The following is a 15,369-nucleotide window of genomic DNA, read 5'->3' as shown; positions in this document are numbered from 1 at the left end:
TGTAGTTTAATATGAGATGAAATGAGCTTGTGAGGCTGATTGGGGAATCACTAAAATCTGTTAGAATAGTTGCAGTTATCCTGTTCATATTAAAAAGCACTTTGCAATTCCTTCCAGGAAGTACTCCCTCCTGGCTTCTCTCCTCCCACTCTGGCACTCAACAGCAGCCCCGTGGCCCATCTCCAGGTGCTGTTCTGCTCCCTGTGACATTGTTAAGCACATGGCAGTGGAGTTGGTCCTGTTTTCCCCATAACAATGGTGAACTCTGGAACAGGTTCTCCTTTCTCTGCAGCAGAGCGCTGGGCCCCCTGCTTGGTGCTAGTACCTACCGCCTGTCACAATCACAGAACCTGGGACATCACAAGCCAGCACGTTCACTCCTGAGGTGTGGATGGCCTCAGGTCCTTCCAAGCCATAGTTGAGTGCTGCATTTAGACAGAGATCAGCACAGGGAGACCTAGCTCAGCCTCCAGGATGAATCTACCCCATCTCCTAGTGCCAAGGGCACCATAGCTGAGGTGGTCCTGGTTGGGTCAGAAAGCATTCTGAATAAAGAGCAAACCAGTAAGCAGCATCCCTCCAGGACTTCTGCTTTCATCCCTTATACTAGGGTCCTGCCTTAGTCTCCCCTGATGATGGACTCTGATCTGTAAGCTAAGTCCTTTCCTACCCAGGTTGCTTTTTTCTCATGGTGTTTATCCCAACAGTAGCAAACTAGGACATTGGGTGTCTCTGTTAGGGTTTCTATTGCTGTGAAGAGACACTATGTCCAAGGCAACTCTTACAAAGGAAAACATTTAATTGGAGCTTGGCTTACAGTTCAGCAGTCTAGTCCATTGTGATCATGGCGGGAAGCATGACAGAGTGCAAGCAGACATGGTTCTGGAGAGGTGGCTTAGAGTTCCATATCTGGGTCTTCAGGCAGCAGGAAGAGTGAGTGACACTGGGCCTGGCTTGGGCATCTGAAACCTCAAAGCTCACCCCCAGTGACACATTTCCTCCATAGAGCCGCACCTCCAACAATGCCACTCCCTGAGTCTATGGAGCCATTTTCATTCAAATTACCACACAGGGTACGCTGAGTCTTTGTGCCATGTGCAATGTTGACTCATATACATTTCCCCACCAAATGCCTTCAGAGGGACTGTAGAATAAGGGCACTTAGACTCATGTCTCATGATAAGTGTGACTTGGTTTTCCTGAAATTCAGACATCCACAGGCTTTTGGTATCAGTGGCAGAGTCATAATTCTTGATTTAGAATGACCCTGGTTATCCCAAAGCCCATTATTAATGACAATTAAGCTATACACTGTACATAGAGATACCCTTCCTTCCAACTATGTTGGTACCAAGCCCAGTGGCCATTTTCCTTGAAGAATCTTTTTCCGAACCCTATGGCCTTCAATGGATTCATCATTGGTTCCCCCTGAAAAACTGCCTATGTTTCTAACACCCAAAGAGTCTTCTTACCATTGTTTTAAATATGGATATTTGCCCCCCCCAAAGAAAGAATAATTCACTAGGCTCACCTGTTGAGCTCTGATTATTATCTCCAATAATGCAGTTGTCAACTCTGTGTGCTCATACCATAGATCACTTTCCAGAAGATTTTTGTAAGTGACTGGAGGCTGCAGGCAGAGGCAGAAAGATACTGGCACCAAGCTACCCTGTAGCAAAGAGTCATTCCACCCTCCTACCACTTACAAAGTCCTCCTCACAGCCACCTTCCCTGCTAAGCAGGTAACCATCTCAGATCATGAGGGGCTATCCCAGGAGCAAGTTCTAGCTTCATTTTCACAAATGGCACTGGGGGCCTGTGAAATTGCTAACCCAGGAGCCTTGATACTAAAAATAAAAACAAACATAGTCAAAGCCAGGGCAACAGGAGAGATCACAAAGTGGATGTTGGGAAGTATTTGAAAAGAAAAGAGACTGTTGAGCCTGTCATAAGAGAGTTGACTTACAGCAGCCCCATAGTAGGAGAGCTGGGAAAGTGAGGGTTTTCATGATGAAGGAGGTACATGGAACAGAAAAGGTAACAGAACCTACAGGTCATCTGGTATGGTTATGGCCTTTCAGTGAGAAAAAGCACCATTCCCAGGGCTGAGCAGAAGGTGGTTCTGGCATCCGTTGGTTTGGGAGAGGTAAACAGGGCAGTGGAGGCCAATCCTGATGAACAAAGAAAGTAGGTCTCGTGGTGGTGAGAGGGGACAGTGAGCAGGATGTGAGGCCTCTGTAGGAGAGGAATGAGCTGATGTCCAGGGACTGAGAGTGCCAGTGCACCAAGAGCACAGGAGTTCTGGTGTTGCCTAGACAGATGGATGACAGGAAGTCTAGAAGCAGGGAGAAGGGAGAAGCTCGTAAGACTCATTGCAGAGCCAGGCAGTGGTGGTGCACACCTTTGATCCCAGCACGTGGGAGACAGAGGCAGGAGGATTTCTGAGTTCGAGGCCAGCCTGGTCTACAGAGTGAGTTCCAGGACAGCCAGGGCTATACAGAGAAACCCTGTCTAAAAAAAAAAAAAAAAAAAAAAAAAAAAAAAAAAAAAAAGACTCATTTCAGTATGAGTATCCCATATGCAGTAGCAGAAGCCCCTCATCTTTCCTTGAGAAAGGGCCACTGTGTTCCCTATGGAAACAGCATCATTCATGCTAGAATGATAACTCAAACCCAGAATTATATGATGGGAAGAATCTGAGAGGCTTCAGGTTTTCCCCAATTTTCTTCCTCCATGGAGAGGTGAGATGCAGAGCTGGATAGCCACTGTATCCTCATTCTGGTTAACCCACTAAACTTCCTCTGTCTGCTGTTAAGATAACCGTGTTTACAGGTCCCCATTCCCTAGAAATGAAGTTTTGACATTCAAGTCCAAGTCTAACAGCACAATACTAAGTAGTACGCCAAGTCAGCCCAGGGAAGGTGCTTCTCTACCTCATGGCTTGGTAGCCATGTATTTGAAAGGGAATACGGTTTTCCCGTGTCCTGTTTGGGTTAAGCCTCTACTGCCAACAAGCACGTTGCCTCTCCATCTACTAACCAAAGGGCAGGGCCCTAAGTCTAGATTTCACAATCCACGCCCATGTTTCTGTGTTGGTGGCGAGCACAGGGCATCACAAGAAAACTTCCCCAGAGTGTGAGGCCAAGCACCAGGAGCTTACCTTTTAAAAATCAAAATGTACATTCTTCCTGCCTCAGCCTCCCAAGTGTTGGTGGAACAGGCTTTGCCATGATCATACCCACCTTATTTTGTTCTTTTTAGAAAATTATTAAAACACAAAAAAATATTCATTAATAAAATTTGAAAGATACAGAAAAACATACAGGATAAAATTTTCCCAAAAGTTCATTGTAAGTTTGTTTAAAGGTTTAAATTAAACAGTAACAATACTCCCTTTTGCCCTGGTCCTTTTCCTGAAAGCTAAGTGCTTATCTTTCTAGTATTTTTCTCTTCTTAAAAAATGTTCTTCATACAGCTTCATTCTTATATGACTACATGATATTTCACTACTCACTCATCTTCCAGCTAGGAGCATGATACCCATCTCTAGTATGGGGATCTGATGGGGCTTGTGAAGTCTACACACTGCAGGGGATCATCTGTCCATGAGTGCTGGTGTTTCCAAAGGTTAGTCCTAGAAGTAGTGAAAAGGTGGTAATTTAAATGCACAGAGCTATCACCAAAGTATCCTGCAGAAGAGGATAAAAGTGTCCTTTCCCCCATCTCCTAATATCTCTAGAAGCTTCCGTCATCCTACAGCTGTATCAGTCTGATATTTGATGTGAACTCAGAAGAGCTGTGACATTTCCAATCAACGACTCCTTAGTAGTGAATTTCTATGTCCTTTCTGGGCACATGACATTGTGAGTATTTCTCTCTGAATTGCTTATTCATGGCTTAGACTCATTTTCTCCGGGATGACTTGATTTGTGACTTTCTTGTTTTCTTCTGGGAGATCTTGATACAACTGTGTTCTGATCACTGTGTGTGTTGCTAACAATACCTTCGAACCTGAGGTTATTTTTGCCTCTCCTTTCCAGTCCACAGATTGTCTGGTCTGCTTAAGTGCAAAACTGCACCTATGCCTCTCCTATTTGGGGCATGCAGAGCTTGATACTCAGATGTCCTCTGGCTTCTCCAAGTATTGAGGAGTTTTAATGGCCTGGTATAGGGGATGATGTGCTGTTGATTTCTTTCTTTCTCTCTCGCTTTCTTTGTTTCTTTGTTTCTTTCTTTCTGTCTTTCTTTCTTTCTTTCTTTCTTTTTCAGCTGTTTTCTTTTTGCTCCATAAAAGTTATCTGGTGCTGATCCTTCATTTCTCTTTGCACGTATCACTTTTCTGCTGACCTAATCCAATCACAAACTATCATTTCATCATGTATGCTCTATAAAGGTAAACCACTATATTGTGTATAAAAGAAAAGCAGTGTCAGTTGGCTTAAGACCCATCGCATACCTGCTGGGCCAGTAAAGAGATGTGTTCTTAGCCGAGACTACTGGGCTGCCATTCCCAGTGGATATAGACTAACTGTTACAAAAGAAGCCTTCCAGCCACAGGGGTGCATGAAGTCTTCAATTGCTGGCTTAGAAGATGAAGTGTATCGACACCAGACCCTCCCTGTATTATAGTGCTCCTCCTTCCCCCTGGATCTGTGCCACTTGCAGTCATAGGAACCCTTACATCAGTCTCTGCTGAGCTCACCATGTATGTATCCTGATTCTGATGAACCCAAGAAGCCCTGCCCTATTCTGTCAGCAACTACCTTTTCCCAGCAACCGGGTTTGCTTGAACCTGGTCACTTTGCACTTAGCATTATAACAATATTCACATCTATTTGTCTGTCTTTTTGGGGGTTCTCCAAAGAGGCATGACTGTATTATTAACACACACACACACCATCAGCACTGAGCTCAGAACATGGTAACTTGGCATAATAATGCTTCCTCCAAGAGATATAGATTAATCATAAATGCCAAGGATGGAAACTCTTTGAGTTCTTGGTCAGAGGAATCCAAGAGACTCACAAAACAATAGAAGCTATTACCCTTGTTTGCCTCCGAGGATGTGAAGGTAAGATCCTATTGCTGTAGACACAGGACTTAGAGGAATCAAACTGGAACTATTCTGAAAACCTACTCTGAAGAGTAACTCAAAGTCCTACAAACTACAGCAATGACCAGCACAAAAAGATATAACCAGGGGTGCAATAGTGGCACTTATATTTTGAGAGTAACCAACAGCCACTTAATTGGACATAAGACCCATTCATTCCATAGGAGGAGACTTATGCCTGGTACTGTAACCCTAGCCAATCCTTGTGGCTAATGAGATCATGGACCCTAGAGGAAAATCTACTACTGCCATGTTCCTAAAGCAGTATAATTCTCAACTTCATTCTACATGTCTATCTTTATATCTGTAGATGAGTGTGTCTCTCACCCCTCATCAAAGAAGTTTTGTTTTGTTTTGTTTTGCTTGCAGCAGGCAGAGACCATCACAGAAATCCACAGCTGATCAAAATGCAGGAAACAATTGACTATGGGCTGACCATCCCCAGTTGCTATACCTACAACACAACCCCTATACCTAAGGCTCAGGGAACATTGCAGAAAGGGGATAGAAAGATTGTAAAAACCATGACGTCTCCTATGAAACAGAGTCTTCCATCTATGACAAGGAGTTTCATCCATGAAATCTTTTTTTCAATGAATACTTATTAAGCCCACATATGTAAGGATAGCGCTCAGAGATGCCTGTCCTAGCCATGGATGATAAACAACAGTCCTCATCCAGAACCACATCCCCACTTCCTCCTCTTCTGCTGGGAGCAGCTCAGACTTACATCACTTTCTAGAATTACATAACATCCAGAAGGGTAGTAGTAAGCTTGTTCCGAAGTTTGTGTCTTCTCAGAAAGTGGGGGAAAGTGCCTGGCAGTCTCAGCTAGTGGAAACTCCTTTGTTTTTCTTTCACACCCATGAAATCTTAACTATATGGCGACCTCAACAAGACAGGCACAATGACAACACCAGATGACCTCCCAACATGGACAAGGGAATAAATTTAAGTTATAAAAGTGCAAGCATTTATGGGGAACATTTTGAACACTTCTGAAAAAAACATAAAAGAGGATAAAATAAATGATTAAAATGTTTGCCTGTGCTTGGAGTATTGAATCAACATTATGAAGACATCCTTCTCTTGAAGGCAAATTATCATGTTAATCAAAACTATTAATAACGTCATCAAACTATTTTATGAAGTTAGGTAAGTTGATACTAAGTTTCATATAGAAAAACACATTTAAGAGTAGCCAAGAAAACCCTACATGGAAACCTTACCAGACATTAGAACACACAGTAGTGCCTCTGGGATTCAGGTAGTAGAATAAAGAAGTCCATAATTAGACCCAAGCATGTATTGGGATTTATTGCAGGATATAAATGATATCTTAAGTCTTTGTACTTTAAACAAATATCACAGGGATAACTGAAGAGTCACATATTTGAAAACAAACATCAATATGTATCTCATACGCTACACAAGAGTAATGGAGTGTCTGAGACATCTAAATGTAAAAGTTGAGGCTAGGAAAGCACTAGAGGCAAACATGGAGTCTTTTTAAATCTCTACATGAGAAACGGCTTTCTAACTGTGGCTCGGACTTTAGCCTTGTAAGCAGAGTTAGAAGACAAAGAACCATGTGGGAGAACATATTTACAGGATCCCTCCTCCCTGCAGAGACAACGCTTTAAAAGTAAGACTTGGCATGATAGCACTCAGCTATAATCCTATCTCTTGGGAGGTGGAGACAGAGGGGTAAGAAGTTCAAGGTCTTCCTCACGTATTTACCAAGCTTGAGGCCATCTTTGGCTATAGGAAACCTGTCTCAAAACCAGCATTGGGAGATAGGCAACCAGAATCCCAACAGAATGATGAGGAAGAACATGAACAGATAATTCATTAAAACTCAGAATGTAAATCAGTTGTAAACAGAAAGCAATGCTCAAACATAACTATAATTACTGACATGCAAATTAAGACATCTATTTTCACCTATCAAACTGACAAAAACTGACAGCACATTCTGTGAGCCAAGAACATAGAGAAACGGGTTTTCAGAAATCGGTGGCTGGAATGCAAACTGATACAGCCCTTCTGGAGGGAATTTAACAAAACAGAAGTACATCTATATTTGACCCAGTAATCCCACTTCTAGAGAACTGCCATCCAACAGGTACAGTACCAGTGATTAAAAAAAATTACACATATGCTAGAGTGTGCATTGCTTCTAACCGCACAGTACAGAAAACTCCTCACCATTCACATCTGAGGGATAGTTGGATAAACATGGCGTATCAGCACAACAAGAGTGCTGTGCAGTTCTGAAAAGAAACTGGGGGAGAGCTAGCTCCGTGAAGAGTTCTGGAGATTTTCAAAGATGTACTGTGTGTATCTGTGCTCATATATGTTTGTGTATATACTGGGACAGGTTTGTGTGCGTGTATTTAAGTACATGTATGTTCAGGCCAAAGGGCTATCTCAGGTGTTGTCATTCACCTTCTCTGTGTGTTTGTGACAGGGTCTCTCAGTGGCTTAGAATTCAGCAAGTAATAAAGCTGGCTAGTTAGTTAGTAAGCCCCAGGGGATCTGCTCATTTTGCCTTTTCAGTGACAGGATTACAAGTGTGCACCAATAGACACGGTAGTGTATGACTTTATTCTCAACACTTAGGAAGCAGGGACAGAAAGATCTCTGTTAAGTTAAGGCCAGCCTGCTTTATATAGCAAGTTCCAGGACAGCCAAGGCTACATAGTGAGACCTTGCCTCAAACAAACAAACAAGAAAAAAAAAGGGGGGGGGGGACCTAACAAGTTGTGCACCACCTCTGATGGCCTTTGATCCCTTGTCAACAAAATATGAATTGTTTGCGTCATCAACAGGAGCTATTTAGGCTTCCTTTTGGTGTTTCGGTGAAGCTGTGCATATATAGAGATGAATGACTTGCATCTTATCCTCCTCCCCTGCCTCTGTGTCACCCATCCACAAACGCAGATGGCGATGTATCATGAACTCATCAGACATTGTCAGACAGAGAGAAACAGGCATCAGTGTGGGGCTGCTGAGTCACTGGCTAACTTCCCAGCTCTGAGTGGCAGCAGTGGATCCGCATTTTCAGTTGCATAAATAAAATTGTGCGTGCTTTCCCCACTTAGCCAGTAATATTGGGCATGTTTATGATGTTTCATGTCTCATTTCAGGAATGACCATACCCGAAGAAGACGCTGATGTCGGCCAAGGCAGTAAATATTGCCTGGTGGCAATTGGGAGGCTCCAGGTGAGCAGAAAGCTTGTCTTTTTGTTTGTTTATTTTTTGGTTTTTCAAGACAAGGTTTTCCTGTGTAGCCCTCGCTATCCTAGAACTCACTCTGTAGACCAGGCTGAGCCCAACCTTAAGAGATCCACTTGGCTCTGCCTCCAGAGTGCTGGGATGAAAGGCAAGCTCAAAAAGCCTGTCTTTTTCATCTTCAATCAGGGCTTGTTTACACTAAACAGGACAAGAGACTGTTTGGGTGCCTCTTCATTTGGAACTCCTATGTACTCAATATTTGTGGGGTTATGTGTCTCACTCTGGGTCAAAACCTGAATTTTAAAAAGGTGTATCACTAGGGATACCACCAAGACGTTTCTGTGCTGAGGGTTAACAGACCTCTCTCCCACCTACACCAGTCACTACAGATGAGTTCCTCCAGAACTCACATCCTTGCTGACCACTTTTAAAGTCCCTCGAGGGCCTTGTGGGACAAAGTTCAAGCTCATTCCATTCTCCTCTCCTTCCCTTTTCCCCATCTTCCCACATCCTTTTACCAAACCACATCTTTCCGTTTTCATGAAGCTACCTCATGGTTCCCCACCTCTGTGGGGATTTTCAAGCTGTTTCTTCTACCTTGTGTTTTTTTAGTTACCCTTCTGCATTCAAAATTCCTTCTATGAACTTCCTACCTTCTCTCCTTTGAGATCTAGCTAAATGACTGCCAATCCCCTTAGTTAATACTAACCGTTGCTTCCCACTGTGTTCTCTCACAGCAGAGAGTTCTCACCTCATCCCAGAAACTGTTTGCTGTAGTTAACTGAGGGTAGCTTGTGCATACCCTCTGAAGTAGGGACCCTGTCTTGTTAAAATTTAATTTACTTGAGACTGAAGAGTTAGCTTGGTGTTAGAAGTGACTGCTATTCCAGAGGACCCAGGTTCAATTCTCAGTACCCACATGGAAGCTCACAACTGTTTGCAACTCCAATCCCAGGGAAAATTGATGTCTTCTTCTGGCCTCCTCAGGCACCAAGCACATAGGTGGTGCAGACATACATGCCATCAAAACACTTATCCACATTAAGTAAATAAATAAAGCTTTCAGTGTTTTACTTTATTTGATATCTGATACATAGTAGCCACTTAGTCACTTGGCTCATTCATTCTTCCTTTGACAGTTAGGGTGTTTTCCAAACTGATGAAGGCAGGCAGAGTTGACAGTCCAAAAGGTTCCTGTTTCACATCCTTGATATTCTAAGCCTATTTTCAAACAAACAAATAAGCAATTTCATTCACATAAAACCAGATTCTCTTCCCTGGTGTGTAAAATAAGAGTAGCTGAGTGAATTCAGTCCAAAAATACATACTTTCCTAGTCTCTGCACCAATTACAGAGGGAGTGATGAGAGAGGAAGAAGATAACATTTGCTGACTCCAACGATTTGCCAGCATAGTGTGCAGTATCTCTTAACATCACAAGTGCCCTAGGGCATTATAGCCTGTTGTAAATATTCATTATTCCCACTGCCTAATAAATGTAAAGAAAGCAGCCTAGCATTAATTCAATTCCTCACGCTCCTCTTTCCAGTGACACAGCAGGATGTGTGGAGTAAAAGCTATGTGGATTCTTACCATGTCCTCATCTGCATCGTTATCAACCCTCTGTTTCAGGTGACCAGCTCTCCTGTGTGCATGGACATGAGTGGCATGTCAGTGCCCACAGAGTTCCTGTCACGGCATAACTCTGATGGGATCATCACATTTGTGGACCCAAGATGCATCAGTGTGATTGGCTACCAGCCCCAGGTCAGTGGCTAGCCCTGAGCTCCTGATACTGGTGAAAGATTTAACTTCACTCAAAAGGTATTTATCTTACTTGTTAAAGGTTCAGCACAATGACATCATAGGAAAATAACATAGGAGTCCAGATTTCCTGTTTAACTAGGCTGGCACCCTTCACAAGCCAAACTGTTCATTGTAAGACAATACCATCATCACAAAGGATAGGAGTTAAGATCAGTTTATTTTAATTACAAAGCTTCTGTATGTCTGACAAGTGTCAAGATACCTGAGGGGTGTTTGCCTAGTCCTTTGGGGAAATCTTTTTACTTAGGACATATTTTCAGATCTTCTCTCTGGATCCTTTCTGAAAAGGCAGTGGCATAAGAAACACAGAAAGGCATGAGCCACCCAGGTGAAGCCAAGGAAGCACAAGCACATGTGATACAATAGCATGATCCATGTCCTAAGCCTGAGGATCTCTGCCTAGAGGAGACACCTAGGGGACAAGTGTGAGGAGTATGGAGATGTTATCAAATGAGTATTGGTTTCTTAGGTATGATCGTGTTTGGGTTTTGCAGTATGATGAGACATTTATTATATTAATGCTGAAAGACTTCATAGAAAAGTATTATGGGATCTACAACTTATTGTTAAGAGATAACAGGGAAAGAGGGAGAGAGAGAGAGAGAGAGAGAGAGAGAGAGAGAGAGAGAGAGAAAATCTCCCATCTGCATTTGTATGCACACATTTATAAAGAAAATATTTTTAAAAGAAAATATTAATAACATAACGATAACTGAATCAATGCAATGGATATACAGGTGTTTATTTTATGTATATCCTTTTACCTTTTCTATAGTTTTTAAAAATAAAAAAATCATTAAAAAAGAAAGAAATGTATGGCTCTTTGTTCTAAGGAGAAGACTTTAGGACGCTTTAGGATATGTTAACATGAGTTATTTTAATTGCACATGTATTTTTATTTTATTTACTTAACTTTTATCTGTGCTGGAATCAGCCCTGTGTGTAAATTTTAGAACTAGGAACAGTCCAAAGCAAAACTATTAAAGCCTTTCTATAATTCTGTCACTAGATTTATGCAAACTGTGACCTCTCAGATAGAATAAAGTGAAAGCCAATGACCCCTGAGAGCAGTGCGTTTCTGGACAGATTTATGCATCCTCCAGCAGCTCCCCTGAGCGTCTGGCACTCCTGGGGCATAGGAGCTGCCCTGTGTTGATGAGTCGGCTCACTTCAAGCATCCCGTGCTCCTGCGGGTCCTCATCCCTGAGACAGCTCACATCCTTTGTTGTTTAAGACACTTCCCTAGAGCATGCTCGAAATTGCTCTTTGATGGTTTTTTGTATTCTGCTTCTATCCACGGTGAAACACAAGTTTTAGATGAAGGCTGGGTCTTTCAAATAGCACATAGACAAGTGAAGGTCATTAATGAACAGACTTGAGGCAAGCACAGTTATTATAGCCTCATTCAGCCACTGGTTTCCATACTTAAACAGTTTTCGTTTTTGTAGGCAGCATGTCTGTCCTTGAGCTTTCTTTGGAAGTTTTTAAAACTATGTTGATTGCAGTTTGCCTCTCCAAGGCAAACAGAAATAAAGTTGTGTTGTAAAGCTGCTGATCAAGCGCCCAAGCAAAATTAGAAGTAAGTGAGGACTGAGCCAGGGGAATTTAGAATGAATGCAAGGAAGCCAGCTCCTTGGCCCACAGGAGGAGGAAGAGCATGTTATATTTCAGATTGTGGTGGGCAGGCAAGAGAAGGTGGGCTCAAGGGAAGGACATAAACAACACCTTTGTCACCAGGGTAGGGGTAAGAGATAAAGAGCGGGCTTTGGGGTTATTAAAGCTGTCTGTCCCCTTTAGGACCTTCTGGGAAAGGATATTTTGGAATTCTGCCACCCTGAGGATCAGAGCCACCTACGGGAGAGCTTCCAACAGGTATTGTTCATGGCTACTGCTGTCCCTGCCTAGTGAGGTACCCGAGGAGAGGGAGGGATAGAGGGATGAAGGCCTACTGTGAGCCACCAAGCTCTACTACAATGTCAGCCAGCTATTCTGGGCAAGATTCCAAGCATGAGGGTATAAAGTACATGAGGAATTCATTGCTATGTGCAGGAGTGGAGGACAGGCTCTGAGGAGTTTCCTGAAGCATCAAGGCTAAAGAAGGTGACTGGGAGAAGAAACAGCTCCCAGAGAAGAGATCAGCTGACATGAGTTGTAAAGGGAGAATACAAAAGAAATGAGAACACGAGGGGGAGGGAGGCTGTGCCAGACACACTAATGTGGCTTGCCAGAAGGATCCTAGGGCTGACAAGGAGGTAGTGACAGGCAGTGAGAACAGTCAGCTCAGGCCTTCTGTGTCATGCTATAGGGCCTCAGTTCTCTCCCAAGATCCATGAAGGTTGGTAGCAATTCCTTTTAATACATAAACAGAACAATACTTTGAAGAGCCACTTGGGAAGCCCAGGTACTAAAATAAATGAAAACAAGGGTACATCAGAAGACCTTGAAAAATGAGTGATAGGCTCGAGAGCTGTGCAGGACCTGTGGGAATTAGACACGGGAGGCAACTCAAAAAGAGAATAATTGAGGCAAGGATAGTGAGGGAGAGGCAGCCTGGCAGAGTGGCCACCATGATAGTGCACACAGTATCAGACCGGCACCCATAGCACAGGTCACAGGAGGAAAGACTGTGGGGGCAGGGGGCAGGAGAGGCTCGCTGAAGCAAAGGCCGAAGTGTCACACTTTGGTGAGTTAGAGCTAATTAAGAATGAGGCCTGTCAACTCCTCAGCTGACCTGGGAGAAGGGGAGAATTCATCCCACCAGACTGTGTTGCACTGCTGGAAAAGGTGAAAATGGGCATAAGAAGAGACCTGTGGGTCACTTTTCAAGAGAGGAGTATGCTGCCATCCTTTGGAGTATGGGCTTATCTTAGCACTTGTCTACAGGTATCTCAGGCTCAGGCAGTGGAAGGCCTCCCGGTCTGCAGACACCTGGCCCTCTAGTTTCAAACCTACCTGGGCAGCTTTATGGAGCCCCCATCCTCCCTGATCTCAGTTCTGCTCTCCCGATGTCACTCCTTCCAGTTCCCTCCACTTCTGGCTGCCCTTCCACTTCCTGGACCCTGTTCAGTTGGCTTCTGCAGTAATGATGAGAGGGCCTGACATCAACCATATAACTTCTTCTTCATAACCTAAACCACGGGGTCACTCCAGCTCACTTGTCTTCTAGCTTCATGCCTGCCTTCTCCCAGGCAGCTCTTCACCTCTCCAAGGGCCAGAAACCCCCAAACCCAGTACACTGCCTCTTCTCTCGGTGACCTCTCCCTCACTACCAGCCATTGCTCAGAATGAAGTTCAGCATCTCTTAGGCACAGAGCCCTCCTGGTACAGCTTCACAAAATTGATGTCTCTCTGCTCTCTCCTGTCATCCCTGTCCCCACCTATCTGACATTTGCAGGCCACCCTACCTGACTTTGCAGGCCACTCCTTGCTGTGTCTCTGTTATCATTTCATGCCAAGTCTTTGTAAAAATGAATACTAGGTTTAGTCACAGTTTTCATTAAAACTTGCCCACAATGGTCCATATACTTAGAGTTAAGTACTAGTTTTTTCCCATAAGTTCAGATTTCACCTAGGCCTGGTCTCGTTCCATCTTTACTTAAACCTGGCTTTACTGTGGGCAGACCCCAGGCCTGTTCTTGTGCACGTCATTTTCATGAGGGTATATTTGAACCAAGTTGCCTAAGTAGATCAGATCTTACAGCATGTGGCTTCCATGTAGAAATGTGAAATCAGAATAGTAAGACTTTACCAGGATGCTTTGTGCAACATTTGCTGAGTGTAAGGATGTGAATCTATCCAGATCCTTCTTCACGTGTTTCCCCATGGAATCCCCAACCCTACTCCATGAATACTACAACAGTGTTTTTCCTAGTAGACAATAGGACTAAGAAAGTTTTGAGTGTCAACCACCACCACTGCCATTATAATTAAACAAAAAGAAGGGGCATGAAGTAGAAACCTACCCAAAGTTTCTCTCTTCCATTTTCGACTTCTTGGCAAATTCACTGAGAAAGGGATTCTGGGATCGGATACTTTCCTGGCCCCCTGGGAAGGTACACTGACACCACACTAAACTCCGAACTTGTGTGTGTTCTATGGCCTTCCTGTCTGGGCAGTTCAGTGCTTTTGTTTAAAACAAGAGCTCAAGGGCTGACTCAGCTTTCTCAAGAACAAACCACTTCCCTTTATCAACATTGGTCCCCCTTCATTGATGGTGGCCAGTGCCCAAAGAACACAAACTCAGGCCAAGTCTGGGTGTGCCTTGGGGTGTCTTTGTGGCTCTACAGTTGCTGTTGTCCATGTGTCCTGGGCCTGTGCCAGGGCTTCCACCTCTGAAGCCACAGCCCTGGTTTCCCTTTCACTAAGGGATGAGGTAGCTGGTACGAGCCACTGAAGCTGGCTACTTGGGTGAAATGAGATGTCCAATTCTTTTTTCTTTTCAAACCTGCCGGGTTCTTGTAGTTTGCATAGTCAAATGTGACACGGGATAGAGGGAAGCCCAGGTGAGATGTGAGTGTATGCTCTGGAGGACCTAGTCTTACTCTATGACCAAGGGCAGGGTGGGTGGCAGATGTTGGTAATAATGATGATGGCTGGTAGTCGTCAATAATGTCTATGGTGATGGTAGTGGCAGTAATAATGATAACAATGGTAATGACTGATGGTATTGATGGTCATGATAGTAATGGCTTTGACTGTGATCACTGTGAACGCTTGTGATGGTGATGATGGTAAGGGCTGTGAAAATGATGGTGATGGTAATAATTGTGGTGGTGATAATGGTGAGACTAGTGATTGTGATTGTGGAGGTGATGATGATGGTGATAATAATGGCAGTAATGGTGACAGTAATGGTTATGATGCCAGCGATGATAGTGATGGTAATGATTGTGATGGTGATTGTGATGTCACCATGATGGTGTAACAGTGATTGTGATGGTCATAGTAATTAGTGTGAGGATGGCCATGACTGTGATGTGGTGGTTGTAATAGTGATCATGGTGATAGTAATTGTGGTGTTTTGAATAAGAATAGCCCCCGTGGGTTCATATATTTGAAGTACTGGTCCTCAGAGAGTGGCACTATCTGACAGGGATTGGAGGTGTGGCCTTATTGTGGCATAGGTGTAGTATATTGAAGGAAGTATGTCAATCAGAATCGGCTTTGAAGTTTCAAATCCTCAAGTCAGGCCC

The 15,369-nt window shown here is 43.7% G+C and overlaps 1 protein-coding gene across 10 annotated transcripts in view; it reads left to right on the top strand.

Annotated features, from left to right (window-relative positions):
- Arnt2 (aryl hydrocarbon receptor nuclear translocator 2) overlaps positions 1–15,369 on the top strand; it is a 169,922-nt gene that overhangs the window by 121,886 nt on the left and 32,667 nt on the right. For all 10 annotated transcript variants that reach the window (XM_076937188.1, XM_034510402.2, XM_076937176.1 and 7 more), the window contains exons 9-11: positions 8,263–8,339; positions 9,983–10,117; positions 11,975–12,049. In XM_076937188.1, the coding sequence (XP_076793303.1) occupies positions 8,263–8,339; positions 9,983–10,117; positions 11,975–12,049 (287 nt within the window). The remainder of the gene's footprint in view (positions 1–8,262; positions 8,340–9,982; positions 10,118–11,974; positions 12,050–15,369) is intronic.

This window comes from Arvicanthis niloticus, chromosome 1 (assembly GCF_011762505.2).
Source record: "Arvicanthis niloticus isolate mArvNil1 chromosome 1, mArvNil1.pat.X, whole genome shotgun sequence".
Taxonomy (NCBI): domain Eukaryota; kingdom Metazoa; phylum Chordata; class Mammalia; order Rodentia; family Muridae; genus Arvicanthis; species Arvicanthis niloticus.
Note: the sequence above shows the minus strand (reverse complement) of the source record. Positions and strands in the feature narration are given on the sequence as shown.